A 27,769-nucleotide genomic window follows, 5' to 3' on the forward strand; every position below is an offset into this window, starting at 1 on the left:
ACACTTCTTTCGTACTCTAGCCGCTTCCTGTGCGCTTTACAACAAAACATAGCACAGACAAGGCTTCTCTATTAGTTAGGTAGAGTAAATTAAACCAAGCAGTTCAGGGTTAAAACAATAAAATGGTGAAGGAGGTACATTTTTCATCTGGATTTTTGTTATAATTTGGTTTCGGCTTTAAAAAACAGCTTGGTAAACCTGAGGAATCTGTCTCTATGTACGAGATCATGTCGAATAATTCTGTGTCACTAAAAAAATGGAAGCACAAGGTAAAAATTGACTTATTTTTCCAATATTCACGTGTCCCTGCCTGAGTGAGCTAATACACCAATAGCCTTCCCTGGTCAATCTCACAATCGGTTAACCTAAATTGAGGTGCACTCCTCAATAAAAATATTTGCATGACTTGCATTTTGGCAATAACAACTATAACTGTTCTTAGAACTTAGAATTTGCGGCCTGTTATGCCACCAAAAACATAGGTTGCATCAATCTCGTTTTTCATCGATAGTTTTCACTTGAGGAGATTCAATGAAATTAAAAAGGAAGTGTTATTATTCAAAACTCTGCAAATCTTTCCAGCTCTCATGATAGCAACTTCTCTCCTCTTATCCTTTTAAACATTTTCTCTTGAATAAAACACCTCGTACTCAAGTAAACTCAGGGATTAATACACTCAGATTTACATGAAATGGATTAAAAAAATGTATTTCAAAATTTGTAGAACCAATCAACAATTAACTCAGAATATGCTCACACCAAAAGCAACATATATCTTAGCTAAATTGGACATTTTTTAAACAGAATTCTTAATCATCAAATAAGACCTTCTATATTATACAGACTATGCCATCATTCACAGTCGTAATTTATCTATATATTATACAACCTCTGCAACTTAAATCTTGCAGTCCTCAAATCAGTATGAAGAGTGTTCAATGAGTTGCTTAAGTTGGTTATTCAAACTCTTTACAGTGGCCAATTTACCTTATCAACGCACATTTTTTCGGAAGCCGTTCAAAGCTTTGAGCCCGCGCAGCCATATTTCGGAGATAGGCTGGTTACCAAGCGCTGCCCATCAACCAAGCTTCCCGATCGAGCTTCACAACGAGACGATCTCGTAATACAGAAATTAAATGACTGTTTGGAACAGCTCATACCTCCAGATAATTCTTTCGCCCCCATAGTTATCTATTTTTCTGTTTTGAATTTTCTTACGAATTATTAATGTAGTTATCGTGGCTATGAGATCGTTTTTCGTTTTCCCAAGGAATCGTTCATACACATACTCCACTCAGGTGTAATGTAGCAAAGCATAACAGACTACATCAGATAATTAGTTGTATATATCAAAGTTATTAGCAATAAACGTTTACTTCATAAAATGCCTCTGAGTCCCACTAATTTCCTGCGCGAATTATGCATGATGGAACGCGACGTGAAGTGAATGTAAATGTAAACACAGCAAGGATGAGAAAAAAGAAAATGAAACGTCTCATTTTACTCCTTTAATCTGCACACATGTTTCAATTTTACGTTCTGGGTTAAGCAAGTAGTAAATTGCGGCAAGCTCTTGTGTACATAAACATAAAAGAGCGAAAATTTTAAAAAAAAATTGGGATGGCTGTGTAGAATTTCTTTGAGTGCACTGTTTAAGTTGTTACATCACGGTCTGACTCGTTATCTAGTTTAGTTAGGAAAGAGTAATTCTTAATAAATTATTTGATCAAACAAGGGTTCCAAATCAATGAAAATTATGTTAGTGTCTTAAATTTAGAACCCAGAATTTGATCTTTTTCTAACTCAAGAGTTTTCACAATAAGGGTCATTAGTACACTGGACATGGTTTTCCAGGGTATTCCATGGTGAGGAGTTGTTATATATTTTGATGAAACCTACCCTGACTTGTTGAATTACTTAAATCAATTTTACTTTTCTCGAATATATCAGCCTTTACATTAAACAGTTGGATAATTTTGGTAATGAATGTCTTTTGGTGTGACATGGTTGACTGTGAACCATGGTTACTAGCTAAATGTGAGCATGGTCAGAAACCATGGTCACCATCATTGTTAAACGTGGTTGACAATATTAGACGCTGAAAAACCGTGTTATCATGGTCAACCTGATAGTGGGGTTGTCAACATTTAAGAGAAAGGTTAACGAGTACTGAATTATTTATTGATGATTGATGCAACTAGCTTAAGAACCTATTGCAAATTCGATCAAAGCCAGTTGCTTTAAAACACTTTAACTTCCAAACGCCAGTGGGTTTAACTTCAGTAAATTTCAATAAAGTCTGATTTAAGTAAATTTCAGGCTGAACTAATGAATGAAAGAATGAAAGAATGGGTATGGAGGGAAGCAAGAAAGAACGAAGAAAAGACAAAGAATAAAACGAAGTAACGAGGAAACAAAAAATCGAACAAACTGAGGTACAGATGTACGAACAAATGGATTATTGAACTCACCCCTCCCTCTCCTTCTCCGCCATAGCAGCACCTCAAGGACACCACCCCAAACGTCTTGCAAATTTATCTATAACTAGCAAAGTAAAAAGATGCATATGATTGTTTAAAAATGAGGATTACGGTAATAGAGACGCTTTTTACCTGTTTTAATTCTGTTTTGATTAATTAAGTTTTTCCTACTTAGTTTTCACTCTAATTATTGAAAGAATGATTAGCTAAAAAATGATACCATATTTGTTCTTTGAGGAGAGAATGATGCTGACCTCAAATTTTGGTCACTGATCTCAATGTTATTGCACTCGCACAAGCAAAGGCATATTTTAAAAGCATGAAGGTGAACACACATATTCTCATGCTCTCTAAAAAGCAAGATGAAAATGACTGACGTTGTGACTTATTTTTATCACTGTTTATTTAAAATCTATTGGCATGAAAGGCTTCGAAGGAGAGAAATTTCAAAACGTCCTATCTCTTTTACGAAGCTGGTTATGCCACGTCGTTAAAGGTCACAATCTAGCGGTCGCGGTCAATTTCATATTCTACAAGTCGATTTTTGCCTCGAAATATATTTTTTACGTAGTGGAGGGGTAATAACAGACCACTGCGATATCAAACCAAAGCGTCTAAGGTTGATATGCTTTCAAAATATTTTCTTGCGAAACGTCAACCTTCTCCGTTAATCTGAACTTACCTAGAACTCGTTGATAATACCTTGACCAATCGCTGTAAATAAAAGGAAAGACACTCTGAATTAGCGCTGCAAAATGGATCCTGAACAACCGCATTCCTTGACGATTCACTACGAAATGCCACTAAAGTATGACAAAAGATTCTTACAGTTGCATATTTTCCCCTCTCCGTAAATTTTTAAAGACATATGTCACTAAAATCCAATTCTAGGAAAAGCGGAAATGACACCTCACGGTAAATAGTTATTTGCTTTGTTGAACCGCTGACCGAGTAAGCACGCGTGAGTTAAACAAGAATATCATTACATAGACTCATACGGACTTAAAATACGGAAACAAAACAAATGTGTTTGAGTATTTGTAAACAGGGGACTTTGCTTTAATTTTCGTTCGTATGCAAAATAGGCAACTACCATTTTTCTCGGAGACACTTCACACTCATGCTTAGTATTAATTATTCAACTGATTTCCCAGAAAGATCGCGAGATACAGCAAGTATCCGGTGAAATACGATATTCATGGTGTATTGCTACAGAAGATGTTCGACAAATATTGAGCTAAGGTGTCTTGAGGTCACACTCTTGGTCAGCTCATCTCTTATCAAAAAAATTTAAATGTACGTGAACAAAGGAAGCAATAACGAAAAAAGGGAAGTCGTCAGGATACAGTTCTACTGACTGTAGGAAATAATTCAGTGCTGTTTGTCCAACAAAGCATTATGGGCACAAACAGAGGAAACAGAGTTCGTAAGCGAAAGCTACTTACTTTTATGTCGGTTGGTTTGCTATTAAATTAACATGTGTCTGAGAAATCAACATCTGTGAGGATTTAGAAAATAAAACCAGTTTCTCTCTGTTTTGTGTGAACTCATAAATTCCTTAAATAAAAAGGAGATGGATATGCAATCTTTTTAATTTTAATTTAATTTATTTACTTATATAGCACCCTTTAACATTTTTTATGGATGATCAAAGGCGCTTTACAATTAGTGTCTCTTCCACCCATCCCACCCCAGGGGAGGACATGTCTGCGTGATATGTCTGTAATGACCAGAGTGCCAAATTTATTCTTTTATTCGCAGTTCATGACCCGATATTTCAACGAAATTATCGAGAAAAGCCTTCCGATCACCTTTGTTTACTTTGTAAGTCACGCAAGGGCGCAAGCGTTACGACCGATCAAGTTTACGCAACGTTTTGAGGGCAACTCGGCATCTATTCTCCATTTAGTTGTTATGAAAACCTATGATCCTCAACGTAGAAGATAAACAAACGAAGTTTGAACGGTCAAGAGAAGATCTTAGTTAATTTTCCAAATTATGCAAAGGATCTTTGACACGAGTGCAATTGAACAATCTCAAGTATCTGCGTTGTTTTGAAGACAGTCAAAACAAGATACAAGATAGAATTCCGTGAGCTATATTATTCCAGTCGCTGCGCGCAGACAATGTCTGCAAAATTTACACTTTCGATCGCTGTCAAAAAGGGTGGTCTAGCTAAAAAATTATTTTTGGCTTGTGACGACGCAAAAAGAGAGAAATGGAGAACAACTAAACCATTTTTGAAACGCGCGTCCTAAACCTTTTAATGGGCAAAAAATTAAAAGAAAACTTTTTTCCGACGGGAAGTCGAAGGGACCGCTCTTAGAGAGAGCGGCATTTAATTATTCGTGTCATTGTTACCCAACCAAAACGCCTGATTCTTGTCAGGTGGATGAGTCTAGAAACTCAATGAAAACCACACGGGCTCGGAAACAATTTCAAACCCGTGTGTAAAATGTTTCTTAATCTGCATATTCATAAAGTAAGACCAACCCATGAATCTCTGCACCGTCAAGAGCTCGTCGAAAGATAGAGAGCTTATAAAGAATATAAAGGTAGCCCTAAATAAAGCTGGACTATCAAAATATCAGAATCAATAATGAAAAGTGCTATATAGAGCAATATCAATGCAACCCTTGTCCGAAACATTGGGAGGATTAAAATCCAACTTCCCATTCTTTTCTCCAATGAAACGACGTTTTCCACACACAATCTGGTTAAGCATCTTTCCTTTAACGGTTTCGCAACTTCTTGGATAAACTCTATTTGAGCTCATGGAACTTTCAAGGCCTGAAGTTTATGCAGTTCATAACGTTTAAAGAGAACGCCTGGTTCCAACGTTGCTACTTTGGGAAATCGGGCTCTTCGCCAGTCTTCAAAAATCCCAGCTGCCCATATTGGGTAGACTTCGGAATAGCGCTGGCCACACAAGTTTCCCCTCCTTCACTAGTTTTTGGCGCTCTAAATCTGTATTCTGAAATCTGCACTGCGATTCAACGTGCTTGTTCTGAAGTCACAAACAGCTGGGTAACAATGTAGCATTTAATGCAAATCGAACGATATCACAGCCCAGCATGCTACAAGCAGGTAACAGGTTCAAATCCCACGTCTCAGATAAAATATTTGTATTCAGAAAATTATGGCAATGATAATTTCTACAGTAAAATTATAGAAAACATTTGAAACCTGAGGAAACCCTCACATTCGTTTTTCAAATTGTACCTAAACATACCCATTGAAGATCTGGATTAAAATTTCAATGTTTCTGTTTATACCGTCTCACGAACATTTTAGGCATGGTTTGTTTGTTAAGAATGCAAGACTTTAACCATTCTTTATGTGACCGAACCGAGAAGCCTTTTGGCGCACCAGTATGCCTCAGTATTTCCAGCACTCTTCGTAAAAAAAAAAGTTACCGTCATCATTGATTACTTGAAATTTTTACCGACTGTGCACAGACATTATCGTCCTACAAACTTCACAACACTGTGCAGTGTTTTCTTAGATAAAGGTTTGGATAGGCAGACCTCCACTAGATTAAAATCTAAATATAATGAGTCTGTACAATGATAAACCACAGAAGACGTTAACAAAATGTGTTCTTACCACATTTTGACGTCACCTGTGATCTATAACTGAACATACGCACGGGAAACATGAAATCTAAATATATATAATGAGTCTGTACAATGATAAACCACAGAAGACGACTGGCTAATGTGATTGCCTCGCTCCCAATGAGCTTCGTAGGTCGGTTTGGCGCCAAACGAGTAAATCTGGAAGGCACCGGTTCAATCAGTCAAAGCCTTTTGTTTGAGAGATGTTTCAAAAATGTGAAACACATTAGCACATCATTAAAAACGAGTTTATTCCCTACATTTCCCATACATGTTACTATACTTGTTACAAATACTGTAATACTTTTCTAATTGTAATATAATAGAGAATCCGTTAAATTCCCCACACATTACTTTCAATTTCAAAATAGATTTTATTTCCAAAGCGAACGACAGTGTCGTCAGGAGCTCTATACTCTCATAAAGCACGCTAAAATAGGCCAATCCAAATTCTTGTTAGAATGGTTCAAATAATCTGGTTGGTTGAATGAAACTGGAGCTGTCAAAAAATTCAAACCGTTAAAGTTCACAAACTGAAATAGTTCGGCAGCTCGAAATTAACACTTCTGCATAAAGTTTTCTTAGTTTCTTGTACAGAATCTTAAAGTGAAATGTTCAGTGAAATCTGGCCGAAAAGTGGCTCATAAAGACAGGCAAAATTTTTTTCTCGACAATTGAAAAAATAAACTGCTCAAGGCTTGTGTTTTATGAATGAAAGACAGCCGAATTCACCGGAACATGAAGCTTGCTCGCTCGGGATGACAGCGCCGTAAAACACTGCCGCTGTGACATTAATATGGCCTTCCACTTAACCCATCGGAAAGGATATCAGAGCAAACTCTTATTTGTTCATTCGAAGGGCTGCCGATGTAATTTCTGAGGCTTGCTTCACAGCGATGACCGGAAATCGCCATGATGACCTAGCCGTGTTGGAACTCAGCATGATCGTAGTCGATTCGACACCGTCATAATTAGTATGAATTTTAACAGTTACGCCAGTTTAGCTATATTTTTCATAATTCCTGATTTGTTCTTTTGCTTTTGAACACGAAACTATACTTACTATACAAGAGTTAGCTGTGTTTGATTTTTATCACCGTCCGTAAGCTTGCAATCTAACTGAGCGTGAAAACCTTCAGAACCTGGACTGTCCATTTCGTTTTCTCTTTGAAGATTTTCGTCTCTCCTCGCGTTACAATAACGTAAATTACGGCGCTTGGCATGTTTAAAAAATCTTTATTTGAATTGGTTCGTCTGTTGCTACTTGCCGGCTCCTTGTTCCGAAATTTCACTGTTAACAAACGAAAAGAAGCTAAAGAGCAGTCCGGGAAATGGTCGGACATATTACAATTTGGCAGATGGCGCAACAGCTTTAGCTCAGCTCTGTGCTTTGTACTCTGATACTACGCTGTTTCAATTGATGACAGCGCGCGCTATATCCAAAGTTAATTATAAATTCTTAATATCTCTTAAGAATGGAACAATTTTTCTGCTCTTAACTGAGCTTTCGGCTTTATGATCACTGAACATTATATCCAAGCTGAACATTCATGATCAATATTTCTTTCCGTTTTTAATATTGTTTTCTGAAACAGTTGTATAACAAAAATTTTCTTCACTGAACATTGGCGTTATACGTGGTCCAAACTTTTAAAATCAGATAAGGGGGAAAATTAATTCCGATACAAAAAACGAAACTCTGAGTAATGAATATATACATATATATGTGTGGGTATGTCTGGTACAGTTTTTGCGTACAATAGGACAAACGTTAATTTCATATGATTGTGCATATGATTGTCGAAAATTAAAAGAATGCAAACACTGCCTAGAACGGACGGATTTCTCGGATGATTGTCCCGCTCATCAGCACCATCTTATCCACATATCCATGCGCCTTTCCTCTATAAAAGGGAGCCAGTGTGTTTTAATATTTATAAGTAACGATGCCTGCTGATGAAGTCGTTGTTGCTGTTTAAATCCGCGGCCATACCTCACCGTCAACAAGGCAAGACTTATTTTCGTAATGGTGTATTAGGTGGCCCCACAGCTCACATACATTGAGCAAATTCTTGTTGCCTGCAAATGAAAAGAAACAGAAAATTCCTAAACTCACACGAATGCTTCACAACTACTCAATCTGTGGCAAATACCTAGGAAAGGTCAGTGTCAATGCAGGGAAATGGCATCTGTCGGTAAAAAATCGATTGAGTTTATAGGAGCAATGCAGTAAATAATATTTGCTTTGTTTTCCTGATGAAAAGGTAAGGCAGAATGACTTTTTCTTAATAGACACTGTGGATTTAAGTAGATATGGCGACCTTAAAATCAATCATAAAAAAAATTCTGAAAAAACTAAAGCATTAGTCAAACAATACATTCCTTTGAATCTCACACACCCAGCGAGTGGGGGAACATGGCAGACTTTATGCACGCAGAGAAGCTTTCATTGCAGAAAGGTATGAGGGGTGGTAAAAAGAATTGGCACAGCGTAAAAATGAAGAGGTTTGGATGCTGATATTTAGGGAAAGGTAGTGATTGTTTGCGCTTTACCTTAAGTAACTGGTCAGTTGATACACAGTAGGATATCGACCATTTCATACCCATCTTACCGATAATACAGAGTCCCTGTTTTGCTCTCGTTAGAGCAACATTTATCTGGTGTTCATCTGTCACAAATCCTAGGTTTTCTCTCAACCATCGGCGGTCAGGTTCGCAATCTATTTGGGCCTCTGGCAACGACCGGACCAAGGAGATGATCACAAAATCACTTTCACTTCCTAAAACAAAGTTTTGGTGTCAAAGGGTCTCAGTATTTAGTTCTACAGCGTTAAGTATCCATGTGAGGTAAATGGATGTAAGATTGCAGATTTATTGGATAACCAAACGTTTCGTGATCATAATCATAAGTCTTTTATGTAGCTACACACTCGAAAAAAACAACAAAAACAAAAAAAGCAGACTAAAAACACACAAAACTGAGTAGCGCACGAAAAGCGCGTAAGAAAAACAAAGATCATGTATAAGAACCTAGGAATGGCTTCAATGAAGTCACTGAGATGCAGAATTAGAGTTAAAGGTAGGAGATGCTGGATATGTCCGACAAGGACACCAATGATTCTCTCTATTTCGTTTTTTTTTCCCAATTGGTAGGTTGTTATAAGCTCCTCTTGATTAAAACAGCAAAACAATCGACTGAAGGGCAGTATGACACAAGGTGGCTCCCTAGTAAGAAAATGATTCTCTTCACAAAATGCCACCTCCTACCTTGACTTTTGATAATGGAAATAACAGGAACATCAGATAACTTCCTATCTGCGAGCCCTTCGCGAATGACATGACATTGAGCACGGTAGGGGGACAGTACGACAATTTGATCCCTTCTCACACCACAGGAATGGACCAGTTTTCTTACCACTTCCACCTGGAGAAAAAAAATTCCTATTGAAATTCATTATCATCCGTGACAAAAAAATTGGGTTCACTGAGCTGAACTGGACGTTTGCAATAGTTCCCTGCTTTGTGTCCTTATCTAGCATATACTTCTTTCAATCTCCTATCGAACGTACAAAGTTAAGAATATCCACAAAACTTTCCGCGCACTCAACACATATATTCCTGCGCTCTGAAATAGCAGATCACTGAAAAACAAGAATAAGGACAGCAAAAAAATTGATTAATAAAAAGTTCAGACTTACTACTTTGTCTTTTTCTTGAAGGTTACTCTTTGATCGCTGATTGCCTTGTTCTGTTGTCACTGCTAGTTCCCTCTCCTCACCAGCCACGTGACAAAACACGAGAGGTACGTAATCTTTATCTTTACGGCAAGGCCAGAAATGAAGAAATTTTTTGGTTCTCTTTACTCCTTTGTCACGATCATCAACCGAAGAGGAAGTTTTAAGTTTGTCCTCATAAAACATTAAAGACGGAAATTCACAAATATCTCTATGCTAAAAGGAAAACAAATACATCGTTAGTGCTTAGTTAAGTTAGTTGGTGATCAAACACACGGTGTTAATGATAGTTAAGTTTAGTTAGTGTATATTTATGTGTCAAGATGTTTTCTTCTAAACGAGGTTTCACATATATACACAATCAAAAGCAAAAGAAAAGTAAACATAAGCAAGCAAATAAATTGAAAGCAGCAGCGGAGTAAAAATATAACACATCAAAACAAGCACGTATGCAAGGAATAAAAAGTGGTACCGTACGGTTAGGGTGGAAGTATTTGTTGGTTTGTTTGTTTTTTTAGTAAGATTTGGTCAGATATTCTGCGTTTCTGTGCTACCTATTCACTATTGCGTAACTTTTGATGTTCTCAGTCCTTGAGGTGAACGATATCCATTATGTCAGTAGAAAATGAATGGATAACTGTAGTTTCATTACAAATCGAAGCCTGTAATTCAATTAAAACATACATCTCTTAATTTACCATTCTGTACTGCTCTTCAAGTAATAATGCATGGTCTGAGAATCGCTCGAACATTGATGTACTCAGGCCAAGCGACCTTGCCACTCTGTTTTTTACAATTGGTTGAAGTTGTTTGTGATCCCCAATTAGTACCACCTGTTTCGCTTTTGATGAGACAATTGGAATAAGAGTCTCTGGCTCCAGACACATGCCACACTCGTCAACTATGCACTGAAACACATTGTTACATGCTTCTTTTATTCTCGGGCTTCCAGCAGCGGAACACGTGCAAAGAACAATCTGAACATATTCTCCGTTATGCGAGCTTCTAATCGCCCACTTCTCGGCGGTCTTTATCAACTGAAATTGAACAAAAGTATTAAAATTTGATTTAAACTTCCTTCATCAATGAACAGCACAATTAAAAAACAATGCCAAGCTAGAATAATATGCCACAGTTAATACAACTGAAAAATAAGCAAATAGAATGTAATCAGCTGTAAAATTGTCCGTTAGTCACAGTTGAAATTGTTGTGTTTTTTTTGGTTTGTTTTGATTTGGTTTTTTCTTTTTCATTTTAAAAATTAAAAAAAATCTAACGAAAAAGAATGAAAAGCGTTTTATGAATAGTCAGGTCTAGTCTAAATTCAAAATTAGATGTCTCATCCCCGCTTCACACAGGTTATGGGCATTGCACCAGCTTAAATAAAAATAAATTACCACTTTTCTCCGCTTTGAAATCATAAAAAGAGCTAAAACAAATAGGAAATGCATACAAGCTAAAACAGCTCAGCGACTGTGTAGCTTCACAATACAACAAACTACTGTACTAAAGGAATTAAACGAACTAAAGGTCAGAACCAGAGCCGTTAAGTTGGAAGTTTGTCAGTATCCTGCTATTTACAAAATTGTTTATAATTTGAACAACATTTTAAACATCAGTACAGCACCATTTTGAATGCGTCGAAAGGGTCATAGAGTATCGTCTATCTATTTTGATTATTTGAACCTTGAGATACTCTTGGACCATTTCATCCTTTACTCTCTTTCTTCTCCTCTCCCTTTCAGCGAAAATATTTTCATAGTCCCTCAGCCGCCTTGCATACGGTGAGGTTTCCTCGTCTCTGATCACGTAATGCAACGCAACAGTTCTCAAGATTTCAGGTACTCTCGACTCCTCTTGGCTGGCAAATGGCCGGGGTGGTTTAACTTGGTTTGGTATCCGGAATTCTTTTTGCTCAACCATATTTCCGTAGGCTCGAATAATCTTAATGCCTTGGATCCTCAACAAATACTCTACAGATAGGGATTACCAAAACAAAAACAAAAATCAAACAGACAAACACCAAAAAATTGGTAATATGCCCAACGCAAGAAAAATCGAAAACATAAAAAATAATCAAGATTTATTAAAGTTAAAAGTTGAATCCTGAGCCAAACAGTTGACGCTAATTCAGTAGTAGGAAATTTTCTGTTGGGTTAGAAAACTTTATTGTGAGCTTGCTGCATGCAAAGCTCCGAAACAATGACCACACACTTTTCATATAGAGTAAATTATCCCTCACCTGCAACGACATCCACAGATTTGTTGGAGGGCCCACAGTAAAGGACCTGAGCAGGAGCTTTGTCGGGAATATCATCTGTTGGGGTCGTTCTATTTAATGGGGTGCTTTTTCTGTTAATCATGGCAAACCAATAAGCGATGTGAACTCCAGTGATAGTTTTGCCAGTTCCTGAAGATTCAGAACATTGACACGTTCAAGAATTTTTTATGATTTGGACGTTTTCAAATAACAAACAATAAACACACCATAAGATCTTTGGTGACGACAAAAACAGCTGCTTAATAAAATTAATAAACACCTCATGCCCACAGGCTAGTGAAAAGCTAATTACGACGATTTAATTGAAAGCATTACGGTCTTCCAATTGACTTTTTTTGTCGATCCACACTTACACCATTTTTTTTTATATATAAGACTTACCAGGAGGGCCTTGAATGAGAGTGAAGGGGTTTCTTAAGGCTTTCTTCACAGCATGCACCTGGAGATCGTTCAGCCTTTTTAAGCTGCACCCTTCAACATGGTCAGTAATCGAAAGGTTTTCATCCGGTAAGCGAATATGGAGAACTATGGATTTAAGAAAAGAAATAATCATCAAAAGATTTAAAAAAACTGTCCACTAAATTTGACGTTACTTATTTTACTCCATCGCAAGCAAAGAGTATGGATTATTGGTGTCAGCGCTACTTATTTCATTAACGCTAACACAGTATCATCCTTGTGAAAACTGATGCAATGACCATAGTAATTAATACTTACCATCTAATCTAGTTGCCCTTCCCAAACAAATGTCATGAGCAAGCGGAGTGGCTTCTGGAAGATCTTTCACAGTATTGATCATTCGTCTGGAAATTAAAGGATAAAGAATTGGAAAAGAAATATAAGCAAACAAAGCCAACTGACATAAGTGTGCTAGGCCTTTCAAACACATCATTTACTAATTGCCAAACTATTAAGACACACAATACCTGCAAGGGATAGTTTGTTTTATAACTTCCACGGTGCAAATTCTAGTCTCGCCTTTCATGAGTCCTTCAGGAGTTTTCATTGACGATTGAAACAGCTGGAGGGTAAATTTGAGAGAACTTTCTGCTTTAGTGAAGACGCAGTGACAGACAAAATACCGTTCCACTGATTTCCTCTCCCGGGTTAAACTTTTTCTGTTATCAGCATTTTTTGCCTCGTGAGCGCTGTTGTACAAAGCGGAATACCCAGAGGATGCTGTATAGTGTTCGTCTGCCAGATGTGGAAGCATCTCAGAAAAGCTGCTGGATAAGGAAGCTTGATAAGGAACCCTAACACATGCGTAGTCCCCTGAAAAAATTTCTATCTTCCTGGTCTCAGCGAATGTTTTGTACAGCTTAAAAGATCCAACTAATTTGCCGCTCTCATCCATCCTCCATGTTACTTTGATGTTTTGCAGAACCAAACTGTCATCATTTGATACAGCGTTCGTTGCAGCTTCCATTATCAGCAAAGGTTTCCATAGAATCATATACCTCTCTACACTTCGATAGCGCACCAGCGATGCCTTCTCTGATGCAACTTCTGCAAAACACTTATCGGTATGCTTTCTGTGCTCGAGGCAGAGTTGGACACTAGGGGCTAATTCAAGGACCTGAATGTCAGGTAACATGAGAGGTCCCATTTCGTTGGCTGAGAGTTGTACTTCAACTACGTCAGAGACTTTTAACATCAGCTTTGCGTGAATAAAGTGTAACACCATATCTTCTTCGCCACTAAAAGCTTTTGGATCATCGATGTCTTTACTGTTACTCCCAGAGTCGCTTTCGTGATCATCACCGTCATCATCATTTTCGAAAAAATAGTCATCGTCGTCATCATCACCATCACATTCGTTTCCTTCTGCCACTATTGGCCTCTCTTCACTATCCTCTCCAATTTCGATACAGTTGTGAACCTCCTCTAATAAGCTACTCAACCTCATACAGTTATCTTCTTTGACAGCTTCCAACACTTTAAACCAAAGAAATCCAGGGATGTTGTGGGCAGCGTTTGAGAGGTCTAGTTCTTTAGGCAAAAAAGCCTCAATATTCATTTTGTCTTGACGGAGATGTTCTTGTTGATCCGTCATTCGACTTGCCTGCTTCATATTTGCAGTTGATGCATCGTAAAGTCTTAACTTCCAGCTCAGTTCAATGCATGAAGACGAATCACTCACCATTGGTTGCTCAATCGGTCCCAAGTCACTAACCCTAACCTTGTTCTCATTGGAAGAGTAATATTCGTCTGCTTCAGATAGAAGCTTTAGCTGAATGAAATCCCACCCGATGTCTTTAACGACTGCGGTGGTTCTGTAAGGTGCACTTTTAAGATCAAAAGCAAAGCGAACTCGACCAAAATCTTTCTGAAACTCGCTCGACTGTTCTGACAAAAACGAACATCGGCGAATTAGCTCAGAAAGATCCTCTGACTCTAGCTCTTTCCCTTCTTCCTCAAGCAACAAACGATGAACTTCAATGTCGAGGTAACGCCGGATTGGAGAGGTGAAACGAGTGAATTCCATCACGTTCAAAGACCAGTGGCGTCTCTGATTTAAAGGGACATCAGCTGCTTTGACATCTTCGGCCACCCTTGCAACAGCATTCAAAGAGGAGCGCGCCACTGAGAGTTGTGGATAGAGGTTATCATTGCAGATTAACTGCTTTAACTTCCTATAGTCCCTTTTGCAACAGGCCTTTCTGATGTACTTCCATGTAGAGATCGGCACAAGGAAATTTTCTACACAATCAACATCTTGGACCAGATGTTTCCTCAGTGAGAGAGAGAGCTTAGCAAAATTTCCAAACCTTTCCCGCCACGCGTTAAATTTGCGCGTCTTTGGTGGAGGTTGAACTCGTAATGGGAGCAGCTTCTCTTTCTTTCCAATGAGATATTTGGCAACCGACGCGTTGGCCAGGATCATCATTTCTTCAACCAGCTCATGAGCCTCAAGGTCTTCTTTTCTGTCTGCGTAGTCAAAATGATAAAAAGAACCGTCAGCAAGACGCACTTTCCTCCTCTTCTGGGCCACATCACTCAAGGTTTTAATACTTTCTCTGATCTCTGATGTTACTTCAGGCCTAGCGATAGGTTCTTCCATAATGATTCTTTGAGCCTCAGCATATGACAGACGGCACTGTGATCGTACGATTGTGCGGCAAAAATTAAGCTGCTCTTCTCTCTGGACAAGACCATCTCTATCCAAATCTATGTAGATGGAAACAGCAAGCCTTTCTTTGTTTGGAAGCAAACTGCATATATCGTAGCTTAATCCTTCCGGAAGCATCAATGCCTCGCCATTAGGATGCCCTTTGTAGTGAGAGGTGCCTCTTTTCTCTGCCTCGACATCTACCTTACTTCCGCGCTTTACGAAGTAAGACACATCAGCAATGTGAATTCCCACTTTTGTACCATTTTCCAAAGTTTCTACGGTCATGGCATCATCTAAAGCTCTACTTCCAGGAGGATCGATAGTAAATGCATTTAGAACGGGCTGGCGGCTTTTCCTTTCATAATCAGGGATTCTCGTCCATTTTGAGACTTGTCGTTTCGTCTCAGAAATAACATGATCAGGAAAATTTTCTTTGACCATAAACTCAAAATTGAGAATTTTGAGTGAATAATCAAGATTGTGGCCTCGAGGAATCTTTTTAGTCGCTATCCCAAGTGGGTGAGGAAATGTGCGTTTCCATTGCAAATACTGCACAACAAAGAGATATTTACCACTCAGCGCCTCTTTGAGTGGTAATCTTTCTACACACACTGGTCTCTCTCCAGATTCTGGTGGAATTTTTTTGTAAATCGGAACTCCGTTAAAGGATTCATCCGTCAGGATTGCCATGGGCGTCATCGATCCATTGATCGGGCACATCAACTTGGGATTTCCCCTGGCAATTGTACATACAAACTGGCGTTCACGGAAATTGATCGCATGGTTCTTGGTACCAATAATTTTTCCTTTCAGTCCTTCCCGATAATCGTGAGGAGCAGGCTCTTCAATGAAAGGCGGGTTAGTCAGTTCAATTACGACGGTGTCTCTATCAAAACTTTGTCTAGTATTTCCCTCGATCAAAACATCTTCAGTTTCGTTATCTTGAATCTCTCCATAAGTTATTCTTCTTCGGTCTTTTGTAATGCGCAGTTTGCATTGCTGGTATAGATGTGGTTGGTCTCGTAGTAAACGATCAACATACTCCGGCTGAAAGCTTTCTTGTTCTTTCACTTTAGGCGGTCGGATTAATCGCTCTGTACGCTCTCTATACCTGAATGTCATGTTCTCAAGGAAGACCTTTGTTATACCACCTTTGTTTCTTATGTTGTAATCTTCGTGAATAACCCTGTCTCCTGCAGTATTAGAATCAAAACGTTCGACAAAGCATTGGGTATTTCTTTCAGCATCATCTACCTTCAAATCATTTTCTTTGCTCTTTGCCTGGTCTTGAGAATTCTTTTTGAGTGCTTTCTCTTCACATTTAGCTTTCAAGGCGAGAATTATCTCATCCATGTCCTTTGGAGGAACAGTTTCATCCACATTCCCATATTCAGCAAAGTCATCAGCATTACCAAGATCGTCACTTTCGGTCAATTCGTCTCCTGCATCGTCTGATTCAGATGTCCATTCAGGTTCGCTATCCTCTAAGTTGGGGTGATCATTTACTGTGCTCTTCCTCCCGCCAGTTTCTGGACGCTTACTCTCGACTGAGAAACTAATTTCGTTTCCTCTGTTTTTATCCAGTTGACTCTGAGATGGTGCTAAGGACGATTTTGTGAAGAATGTTTTTCTGACATCCTGAGGTTTACGGTTGGTTTTCTCATCCCCGGATGGAGCCGAATTTCGAATGTCTGTAGATCCACTTGGCACAAACACCGCGGCATTAATGTTAAGACCACTCTGTGAGATGGCTTCTTCGAGATCGTTGTGTTCGACACCAAAAAGTTTTCCCATGTCACTGCATCTTTCTATAAACTCCTCCCATACAGCTTGGCAGTCACCAATGGTTCTCAGTGAAAATGGATCCCCAACGACTACGATGAGGGATTTGGCACGTGTAAGAGCTGTGTTAAGAAGCTTTGGATCCGACAGGAAATACATGTAAGGTCTTTCATCTCCATTAGCTTCGCAATCATGAAACTCTTTGTAAGTGTGAAACGTTCGAACTGTGCTGACAAAGAGTGCACGGAATTGTTTTCCTATCAAAAAAAATTATGGAAAAAGTCATGGGCGAGACAAAGTGCAAAAATATTAAACTGCCAATATCAGAATAGGCGAGAGTACTATATATTACACATTTTGCTTTCAAAGAAAGAGAGTCACGTGTATGCTTTAAAAGACCAATTTATAATAAGTTAGCTCCTTATTTCTGCGATGAGTCACAGAATTGCTATGCACGTGCAAGAAGTTTCAATGAAGAACTGAAACTGGCGAGACGCAGCAGAAAATGACAAAAATTCAAACATAAATTCAAACAATTCAAACTTTTGGTTCTTCGATAATCATCGAACAATGGAAAAGGCCCGATTTTTTAGCGTCGTCTTCCCATATTCCTCCGTGTGGTTGTGAACCGTTTGTGGATTTTCTATGAGTTAAACGAGAAATATAAAAACAACTAGCAATAACACGGAGATATGAAGAAATATGCGTTATCGTCTCGTCATGAACGGGAGACAACGAAAACACCTTGGGTACCGATGAGGAATTGAACCTCAGCCCTTCGGATTCCGGTCACCAGCGCTCATATTCCACGAAGATCTCTTGGTGGGTCACCAAAAAAGCGAGCGTGGTGACAAGACAAAAATTACTATCTTTGTCGGAAAACAATGTTCGCCTACCTTGAACATTTTCTATAGTCTCCACATCAACTTGTCCGAGAACATTTTTTCTTAGTGCATCTCGAATTGTTTTCACCTATTGGAAGAAGAAATTAATATTTCAGTTGTGCTACATGTTTTACGTAAGTGATAACCTTGGGCATCTATTACGAAGGAAACTTTTTTCGGTTCAATTAATACCTGGTAATGATATGAAGACACCACTGCAACTTGTTTGAGGTCTTTTGCTCCCCATTCCTCAGGCCAGCTATCCGCAAGTTCTCGGACTCGCCTTACTATTTCGCTTACTTCAGCCAGATTGCGAAATGAAAAATGGTTCGCCTCCATCTCTTCTTTGCCAAGAGCACAGAAGAACATGAATGGTCCAAAGGAAGGATGCAGAGGCTGGTTGCTTCCCGCAGAAAGCTTACCACCGTAGAACATGTCGGACGCCAATTGTAAAAGCTGTTCGTTCGACCTGTAATTTTCTGTTAAAAAGATTAAATTCGAGTCAAACGTTTCCTCCGCTTGAAGTTGTTTGTATTCGTAAAATAGTCGTTCTTGTAGTGAAGTTTGAAATCCCCAATTCTTTGCTTCAGGAGAAAATACATCAGGGCTCATCTGCAAGAAATTAAAGGTAATCAGGATTAGATCACAAAGACGTAGTAACAATGGCACGATACTTCCTCGAGTTTATTTTATTCCGAAAATTTTATAGATTTTATGAATATATTTTGTAAGAGGTTCATTAAGCAAGAGGTACTTTCAAGTTAGAAGAAAGTAAGGTTGTAGTACTATTGAGTAAAGGTACAGCAAATTGGGATGAAAAACTCTTCAAAAGACATTTCAAATCGGAAAGCAACTTCACACCTGCATGTGATCCCCGGTGAAAACTACTTTGGTATCGTTCCCTGCGAGAGTGATAGGAGTGAGAGTTTCGGTTTCCAATGCCTGGGCTGCCTCATCAATTAATATATGCGAAAAGAAGCCCCGATGGAGCTCCATGTCGAAAAGAGCTCGAGACATTCCCAGTGTTGTCACTATGACTCGATGAGATAGCACATCATCACGAGCTGGAAGTCTAAAGGCCTCTGTTGGTTCGCCTTTGTCTGCGATCAGACAATACTCCTTCACTATGGTGGAAACTGTTGAGAGTTTACGCAATGGTGTGTAAATTCGTAAAGGTCTGGAAGCAGATATGCCATTCTGTTCTTTAAGATATTCATCTAGCAGTTCTACGTGTATGTCTGCAGCGCTGTTTGAGTGAGTGCAGATGAGAACACGGTTGTTACGGTTCACGGCGATTCGCCGCACGGCCTGATTCAAGGCAAATGTTTTCCCTGTACCAAATGGACCGAACACGACGAGGGGAGGGGCGTCTGAAGATGGCGCTGCAATTCTCCTAATAATTTCCTTTTGATCTTCATTTAACTTTGGATCAAGAATCCATGGAAGAGGAAGAATCTGAAAATTACAAATTATACATTTCATAAATGTCGAAAACTGATTAATGCTTATAGCCTCACTGTTCTCCTTTCTGAAGAGTTCCGCTGTATCACTAATATTGCAACATAGGTGAGGGCTTACCTTCTCCTCTTGAACGACCCTGCTAAAGGCCGGAAACAATATTCGTATGTGCTGTGGTCCTAATCTGTCAATGGCATCGTGCATCTCGCACAGCGGAAGCCTGTTGATTTGAAACTGAATATCTACTGTTATTTCACTGCTATCCTTCAGCCCCAGATCTCCGCAGAATCGTGTAGGAAGCTTTAATATGACCCGACTTTCCTCCACAGACTCTACCAACGCTTCGTAAATCATGGAATTTGGGATATGACTTTGTGATATGAGCACTGATCCAAAGCTTGCGAAAAGATTCCTCAACAAAAGTCTTCCATCTGCATCATCAGGTGTTATTGGGCGTGTGACATGAAAGGAACCATATAGCCATCCTTCTTGGGCTGATAGCAACTCATCCCTCTTTACGACAAACTTTGAGGCGTGCAGATTTGTACCTTGAATGTTGTAACTGCAACATAAAAAAAATATAGCAAGATTTTCGTAGGTGTGTCAGTATTATCAAAATAGTGAACTTTATTAAGACTTTTCGTACATGTGCACCACGTACTCCTGCCTAAATCTTCCAGTCACAAGATAAACAAAGAAATCAGGGAATAAAAAGACATGCAGCGTCCGCCTAGTACTTTTATATTATCCAGCGTTTACAGCATAATTTTTCAATCAAAAGTTCAAAGGACAACAAGTGTCAATCAAATTTACCTTGCAACATGTTTGCGAATGTAAAATTCCTCAACAAATAACAACTGATGCATGACGTCTTTGTAATTTTCCTTACTCAAGCCTTGAGATCCATTAAGAAGGGGACATGGAATAATATCCGTATGACTTGGTAACCCATACTTTCCTATTAAATGCTCGTTGTTGAACACTGATGAGCATTTAGGCTCGAACTTCACAATTTCTCGAGATCCATCATCCCATAACTGTAAATCTGGCTTTAATTTTGACTTCACTTCGCTATATTCTTGCAAGAACTCTTGGCTGCCAACTTCGACAATTATTTTCACAGCAAGATGCGCCTCTCTACCAAAGTCAAGGACCAGGAATTGCACAAAGTTTCCAAAAATAGAGGTAGAAAATGATACGGCAATTTCTACGTCACAAACACCTTGCTGGTGTCGGAGACTTGATTTAACCGGGTAGTGGAACTGGTCAGGAATCTCCTCAGAGTCCGACATTTCCACAGTTCTCTGCGTTCCATTGGCGTTTGGCACTTTGCAGCTAAACTTCACGCTCGACAGCGTATAGAATTTATGGTAATTTGGTAAGAGCACTATGTCCCGTAGATGGCCAGTGACGTTAGACTACGGGGAAGTGAAAGAAAGAAATTGATACTTCAAAACAAAAACTTCAATGACCCTTTCAATGGAGGGAAATGGGGAATGCTTTAATTACTGATATTTTCTTCTGAGTATGAAGCAATAGAGCAATCTCATCATTTCGACAACAATTGGTACTTTCGAACCGTGCAATTTGACCTGCGGCTTCAGTAAAGACGGTGAAAGGAACATCCACTTATTAGTATCTAATTCACTTTGCCCAGCTTTTCTTAAGTCTAACCTCATAGTGAATGCGCAAATTCCAGCGGTATTGAGTCTCTTCTTCGCTGTTCAGAGGTACCTGTAGCGTGACATCGAGATCGGGAGGATCACACGATACATTCACTCCTGGTATACTAGGTACTAAGTCCTCAACCTAGAACAAAATCGGAACAACATCCAGTTGCCCGTAAACATAAGATTTCAAAGATTAGATTTTACTACTTAAGGCGGCTCCATAGGGTTTTTGCTTATACATTGGCGCGCGCGCCAGCGTATTGTTTTTCGAGAAAATTTTTCATGTTTTCGCTTCTCTACGTCATTTAAACCATCAAAAAGGGATGAGCAAGGTTCGAACTATCGTTTGCTGTAGTAAATATTAAGAAAGTCATTTTCGTTATTACGCTAAGGCCACGAAGGGAGGCGCTTCCCACTGATAATTTGGCTTTGTCTTTGATTTTCTGCACTGAAATATCTCAAAATTTCCACAAGTTGGGAAATTTGTCCTGCCGATCATTTGAAAGCCGAAAAAAATGTGGGCTACGAAGGCAGTTTTCTTGCTATTTGCAATTTTTCGTTTTCCTCCTCTATCTCATATTTGGTCCTATGAGTTTCTTTTATTAACAGGCACTAGGAAGGACACAAATATGCTTAATGGTCCATCAAATCTTAGGAAATTCCACTGAAGGAAACGCGATAAATTTTACTCGAAAGATCCCTATTTTCTTTGTCGCAAAACATTACGAAATGGAAGAGAAATTCGCTAAGATAGGATCAGAGCATGCGTAGACTTTCGAATTGAGTACGAACAAGTATTCATTTGGCATGTTTATTTCGGACTTACGGAATTCTTGGACATCGAACACAAGCCCTCTGGACATCAGTGGCCCTGTATTCTGTAGTTGCTCCGTGCCAGATAATAAGGTACGTACCTTTAAGCGATTCATCTCGAGGAATCCTTGCGAGCATCATCGAAATTTTTTCCTCGCAGCCGTCTTAGTGATTCAGTTTTCGCTTGGCTAACCAAATTTGTAGCCTTTACTTAACGATTCTCCCCTCTTTTCTTTATTTTTGAGGTCTTCTCGAAGCGACCGAACGCGCCGCGGGTGTTGTGTTGGCCTTTTTCAGGCGTAAAAGGCCTAGAAATACTTTATGTGTCGTTGCTGGAATTCTCAGAGTCCATAATGTGGATATATATTTTTTAACCACCTCTTTCATAGTTGATATGAATCGTGCGGTCGTATCGGGCCGCCATAATGGTTTTGCTTAGCGACATTTTTATGGCTCGCGCCATGTTGGGGACCAGATCTCGCGCAGTCAAAAAACCCTATCGAGCCACCTTAATATGTTATGCTTGGGCAATAAATTTTTCATGGCATTTTCATGGACGCCCAACACCGTATATAACATTACCACCTTAGAACTCTCATTGAACAACATTAAGTAACACACGCGTTAAATGAATCTTTACCAACCTTGTAAGTAGTAGCTGGCCGCTTATCATCATTTATCGTTGAACTGGTCATTGATTCTTCACCTTTTTCCTCTGCCTTTTCCGTTTCCTCCTCTTTTTTCCTTTCCATTCTCATCTCCATTTTTTTCAAATGCTCATTCCAAGCTGTTAGCTCTTTCTCACCATGTGCTAACGTACATTTTCTGTCAAGTTTGCAGGAGCCTTTCCTCCACCTGAAGTCATTTAGAAAGAGAAAAGTTTGACTAATTTCTATCTTAAAGAGATTGACAAATATATTCATGATGATGATATATAAATAACGTAGGTAAAAGACTTACTCAGGGCACATTAGGTACTGTTTGCCTTTTTTAGGAATTCGTAAGGGAGCTCGACATTGTCCTCTGAACTCTTTTCTCCATTCTTTAAGTGCAGAGCTGACACTTGTTTTGTTCCTCTTTTTCTTTGCAGTTTGGCTCTTACTTTTGGACGTAGTTGGTTTACGAAATCCTGAATAACAAAAAAGGCCTCCAGTTGCACGTGAGTTGAAAATACTACAACGACTTTGAAGAACCAGCTAGCACGCAGTAAGTGCGCTACTGAATAACGTTGATTTACATTTAAAATATTATGACAGAATAGTTCAGTTGTTTTTCATTGGTTGATCAATTTTCGTAATCTTCGCTGAAAACTTAAGACTCCTAGAGATTGAAAAAGTTATTTTAATTCCACAAGAGTTAAAAAACGTCAGTCCAATCAATAATGGTGGCTATATAGCGACCTACGTTTCTTCCTTTCCTCTTCCCATGCAGCTCTCTCGGTTTCACCATGTGCAAAACAGCAGTGGTCTCCCGAAGGACACCATTGCCGTGCAAGATAGTGACGGCAGAGGCGATAGGTACCATAAAAATTCAATGGGGCAGGACGAACTTTATCCTTCTGTCCTTTAGAGGATTTTTTGGCCGCCCGTGACACCAGAATCCAGTCGTCAGACGTCGCAGCAGTCTCTTGAGAGTCTTTAGGCTAAAAAAAGAAAACAGGAGCAACATATGATTTTCCAATGTATCGAAAGCATTTTGAACTACTTTGTCATGAGCGTAACGTAACGTCCAAATGTTTGGAGTTCGGGTGAGGAATGGAAACCCCATACAGACTGAACTTCTAAAAATTCTTACTGCTGAGCTAAAGAGGACGCTATCCAGGAACTTTTGAACTTGTGACGGCGCACGTAACTGCATGTTAGTGGGCGTGACTTTTGGAAATATTCTACCACCCCGTAAGCACACGATAAGATCATTTAAGACTCGACTTTACTAATGACAAGCACTGACAATAATATTAACAACCTCGTCAGAAACAGCAACCGGACGCTCATCTGCTCGAGTTGTCTTTGTGGTTATTCCTTCTCTCCTAACAGCTTTACGAAAGTCCTTTGGTGGAGTAGAAGTGACCCCAGTATCTTTATTCTTTCGAGTATTTTTCCTGCTAGCAGTTGGTTTCCTTTTACCTAAAAATACATCGATTTAAATTTATTTGGGAGTGTGACTACAAAAACCAACAAAACAACTACCCAATGAATCGTTGGTTATCAAGACTTTTCCAGGAAAACTCTAGTAAGGAGAAAAAATTGATTGAAGGTACTTACTTTTTTTGAAGTCGTCTTCCCAAGCCTTTCTTTCAGCTTCACTATGCGCGTAGGTACAAAGCTTGCCTTGCCAACAGAGTTCTGGTCGATCAGAGTACTTGCACAGACGGTAGGCAGTATAAATACCAGGTGGTCTTGGCCGGATTCCACTGGTTTCTTTATTTGGTGATTTCCCTTTCGCTTTCGATGACGGAGACGTTGATGATTTCGGTACATCGCTGACAAAGCCTTGATCACTTTCCTCAAAAGTGGGCATTTTGGGGCGGCACGTGGCCTTCGTTGCATAACCCAAATCACCAGGGCAGGTACTAATGCTACAAACGCTGCTTGCATCAGAATCGTCAGCTACAATGAAAACACAGTCCGGGTCATAACCATTTCTGGATACTTGATGATGTCACCAACATGAATGTCGCAGTGGGACCTCGAGGAAACTCATTCATTACTATGTTCGAGCCCTAACGACATTGTTCCCAACCCATATCCCATGAAACCTTACAAAATTACAGAAGACAAGCAATTACACACAACAAGCAAAGAACTGATGGTGGTGGCGATGACGTAAGATACTTACAACATGGCCGCCACAAAAAAAAAATCAGCTTCTTCTTGTTTCCAGCACCTCTCGGCCAAATTTGCTTTGTTTTGGTTTTGATCTCACCCAATCACAAAGCTCGAAAACGATATCCAGAAATGGTTATGGCCCGAACTGAAACAGAACTAATTTTAACTGAAGAGATCAAGAAACGGATATGGTGCCCAAGAGGGAATGCACTGCACACCAGCAAAAGCTATACACACGTTGCTTTAAAATGCGATTAGGAGAGAAGCTTAAGAGAGGCGTCTGAAGGAGATACGGAGAGAGACAAGCGTGAAACAGGGGGAGAGAGGGGAAACGATTTACCTTCTCTTGCAGCCCTCAAAGTTCTTGTTTTATTTCTTATTCTTCGTCTCTTTTTCCGCTCTGGGAAAGCAGAATCTAGAAAATAGAATATGAGCTTTCTTTATAACCCTTTGGTAACAAAGTGCGTGAGAGAGCGAGAACTAATTTCACGAATAAGTAAAAAAAAAGGTCCTTCATACGTTTCACAGGCGCAGCTGATGGAAGGAGGTGTCCGGCTCTCAGCGCCCCTTGAAGTTAAAAAAATGAGAGCCACTAAATTCTATTGATGCTGTTTTACCCTAAATACCTCGCTATACGCAATTCCACAAACCCTTTGACCCAAAGTAACCAAACAAAACAGCAAAGGAAGTTAGTATCAACTGAGAAGAATAAAGAGTGCTTCTGGCTCCTCTACTGAGGGTAGAGAGGATAAAACGGTAAGTCGGGTATGTATCTCAAGTCGGAATGGAATCATCGGTTGGCCAGCTCTGTTAGGGTTTCACTGACATTTTAACAAGGCTAGGAGGGCTTATATACACGCACATTAAAGAATGCCAATAACTCATAGTCCTGCCATTTATGACAGAGGCCCATTAAATAACATCAATTATGAAGGGTAGTTTAGTTATCATCTCCACTCGTAACGACGAAGACAACAACAAAAACAGCAACGACAATCATGACAATAACAGTACCAGATACAAAATGAAGAAGAGGTCAAAGAACAAAAAGAAAAAAATAATAACACGGAAACAAATGGGTTTTTCGCAGGTTTTTCAATAGGTATTGGATTTTTGTCATTTTCATTGTATTCTTATTTGTTAGCTGGGCCAGTGTGTATGTGAGTCAAATTAAGCACGCCAGGCATAGACAAGATAAACCAAAGCATACTCTCCCTAAAATTACATTTCACCACGTATTTACCAGGAGAATCGTAAGATGTTGTAAGTTGCTCTTCTTTCCTCTGATTAACAGCTTTGCCCTGTGTGTAAGAAACATTAGGAGAGGTAAGAAGATCCTTATTTTATTTCGTTTTTTTTTTTTTTTTAGGGAGAAGACAGGAGCTCCAAGCTTTCGGTAAATGCTAAAAGTCATACGTTCAAATTTTTACAGTGTGTACATCGTCTTTACTATTTTATGTGAGATTCAAGTGTCGAAAAGGAGTTATTTACAGCCAGCGCAAAAAAGTAACATGAGAAACACAAAATAGTTTAGCGCAAAAATAACCTTCGCATCCTGGACGTCTTCTTGCTTATTCCTTTCCTCTATTTCCTGTGCTTGTTGTTGGTATTCCTAAAATAAAGCAAAAATTATACATTTTATTGAATGAAAAGGAAAAAAAGATCGTTAAGAAGAGGTATTATGAAACTGACTTTGAATTCTATACGATTAGTTAGCTGTATTCTGACCCTAAGAAAAACCACAATCCTGACAGAGCTACACGTCAGTACTAGCCATTGTTTGACACCATTACTTGATAACTTCTTATTAACCGAGCGTAAGGGTCGTAATGGAGAATATTGGCCCAAGGTCCTGGCAGTGCGACGCGAGCAAGCGAGTTTAGCTAGAAGTCTCATATAAGGGGCTCTGACCAAACTTGTGTAGACTGAATTTGCTGGCTTTCGCAACAAAAAATACACGGTATAGCAGAACACGGACGATGTAAGAACCAATCAGAACAATCGGATTTACCTCAGGGCTACCTTGCTACATTATAAAACTTTTTAATGACAATGGGATGTGACTGTTGACATTGAGGGGTCAATGGGATCTGAATGTTGCTACACTTGAGAAAAGGTCTCAATATTTACGCCAATGTCTTTCCTTAATTGCTACAGGTTTCCGCTAGTCATTGAGTTCTCGTTTACCTACTTCCAAACCACTGCGCTGTTCGGAAACACGCACCCGTAGGGGCTTCACCCTTTTCATAGGTGGTATTTTGCCAATGTCCCTTGATTGATGGACGGATAACGACATATTGGAAAGCTGTACGATAGAATGTCGTTATGAATTTTTTGATGAACATTTAAGGGAATTGAATGTTACCTAGCGATACAAAAATGGGATAGAAAGTCACCGAGTATTTGAAGGCTGCGATAACAAACCAAAACTCTCGAGACTTCCTATATCATGACACTGATATTCTATCAATGGTGAAGCGCTATAACTTTAAGATTTCTCAGTCATGTGTGGTATTGGTGCACCAGAGTTGTGAAATAGTGACTATTACACATCACTTATTGTCTGGTTTTAATGACCCGTCAGGACATATCTAAAGCAGGTTTATTAATAATCAACCTCTACTTACTGACTGACATGGCGGTATGTCCTGAGATTGCACTGTTGCCATCTTAGCCCTGATGTCCGATTCGATCGCAGAGAGCTCAACATTCTTTGAAAAAGAGAAACTCATAAGCTATACTAACTATATTGCTGGGAACTTTCCTTTTCAGTTTTACTTTTTGATGAATTTCTTCTTGGAATTCTGTAATGTCTAACACAATTTCAAGTAGGATACTCATGAGCGCTAGATTAAATAGTTCAAATCATCGCGAAACGTACCTCAGGATCAATTGTTTGCCATTCATTCACCAGTTTCAAGGCATCATCGAACTCCTCGAATTGAATTTTCGTTCTAATTTCTATATCAAACGCAACGGTACTAGTGCGATTGGTCAATTCAAGAGCTGAGGAAAAAATAACGTAGAATTTAGGTATAATTATAGGGCAAAGTTGACGATTATAAGATCGTAGTTTAGTTGCTTTTTTTTCCAAACACTCGAAGACGTTT

General features: G+C 39.2%; 1 protein-coding gene and 1 long non-coding RNA gene across 3 annotated transcripts in view; both read right to left on the reverse strand.

The window, feature by feature from the left end:
- Window positions 1-2,410: 2,410 nt before the first annotated feature.
- Window positions 2,411-3,392, reverse strand: LOC149039104 (uncharacterized). The gene is made up of 3 exons (XR_016180333.1): window positions 3,309-3,392; window positions 3,163-3,194; window positions 2,411-2,544 (listed from the first exon to the last, which is right to left on the reverse strand). It is a non-coding gene; the product is annotated as an uncharacterized LOC149039104 (long non-coding RNA).
- A 4,244-nt stretch (window positions 3,393-7,636) lies between these two features.
- The window catches only part of LOC113672164 (3'-5' exoribonuclease HELZ2), a 28,540-nt gene continuing 8,407 nt past the window's right edge, over window positions 7,637-27,769 (reverse strand). Inside the window, exons 10-36 of one of the 2 annotated variants that reach the window (XR_016180638.1) lie at window positions 27,541-27,665; window positions 27,287-27,370; window positions 26,206-26,271; window positions 25,903-25,960; window positions 25,179-25,226; window positions 25,000-25,074; window positions 24,096-24,440; window positions 23,797-23,957; window positions 23,236-23,473; window positions 22,792-22,960; window positions 22,476-22,686; window positions 21,023-21,157; window positions 20,162-20,766; window positions 19,469-19,910; window positions 18,752-19,345; window positions 18,083-18,502; window positions 17,903-17,978; window positions 13,039-17,263; window positions 12,830-12,915; window positions 12,494-12,637; window positions 12,074-12,241; window positions 11,459-11,804; window positions 10,530-10,868; window positions 9,796-10,047; window positions 9,365-9,521; window positions 8,710-8,877; window positions 7,637-8,176 (exon numbers count right to left, since the gene is read on the reverse strand). Coding sequence is in view for 1 of the 2 variants with exons in the window: in XM_089185681.1 (XP_089041807.1) it covers window positions 8,073-8,176; window positions 8,710-8,877; window positions 9,365-9,521; window positions 9,796-10,047; window positions 10,530-10,868; window positions 11,518-11,804; window positions 12,074-12,241; window positions 12,494-12,637; window positions 12,830-12,915; window positions 13,039-17,263; window positions 17,903-17,978; window positions 18,083-18,502; window positions 18,752-19,345; window positions 19,469-19,910; window positions 20,162-20,766; window positions 21,023-21,157; window positions 22,476-22,686; window positions 22,792-22,960; window positions 23,236-23,473; window positions 23,797-23,957; window positions 24,096-24,440; window positions 25,000-25,074; window positions 25,179-25,226; window positions 25,903-25,960; window positions 26,206-26,271; window positions 27,287-27,370; window positions 27,541-27,665 (9,782 nt within the window). In the remaining variant the exon portion in view is untranslated. The remainder of the gene's footprint in view (window positions 8,177-8,709; window positions 8,878-9,364; window positions 9,522-9,795; window positions 10,048-10,529; window positions 10,869-11,458; window positions 11,805-12,073; window positions 12,242-12,493; window positions 12,638-12,829; window positions 12,916-13,038; window positions 17,264-17,902; window positions 17,979-18,082; window positions 18,503-18,751; window positions 19,346-19,468; window positions 19,911-20,161; window positions 20,767-21,022; window positions 21,158-22,475; window positions 22,687-22,791; window positions 22,961-23,235; window positions 23,474-23,796; window positions 23,958-24,095; window positions 24,441-24,999; window positions 25,075-25,178; window positions 25,227-25,902; window positions 25,961-26,205; window positions 26,272-27,286; window positions 27,371-27,540; window positions 27,666-27,769) is intronic. The other variant, XM_089185681.1, reaches the window with a different exon arrangement.

Source organism: Pocillopora damicornis, chromosome 10, assembly GCF_964200805.1.
Source record: "Pocillopora damicornis chromosome 10, jaPocDami1.2, whole genome shotgun sequence".
In the NCBI taxonomy this organism is placed as follows: Eukaryota; Metazoa; Cnidaria; class Anthozoa; order Scleractinia; family Pocilloporidae; genus Pocillopora; species Pocillopora damicornis.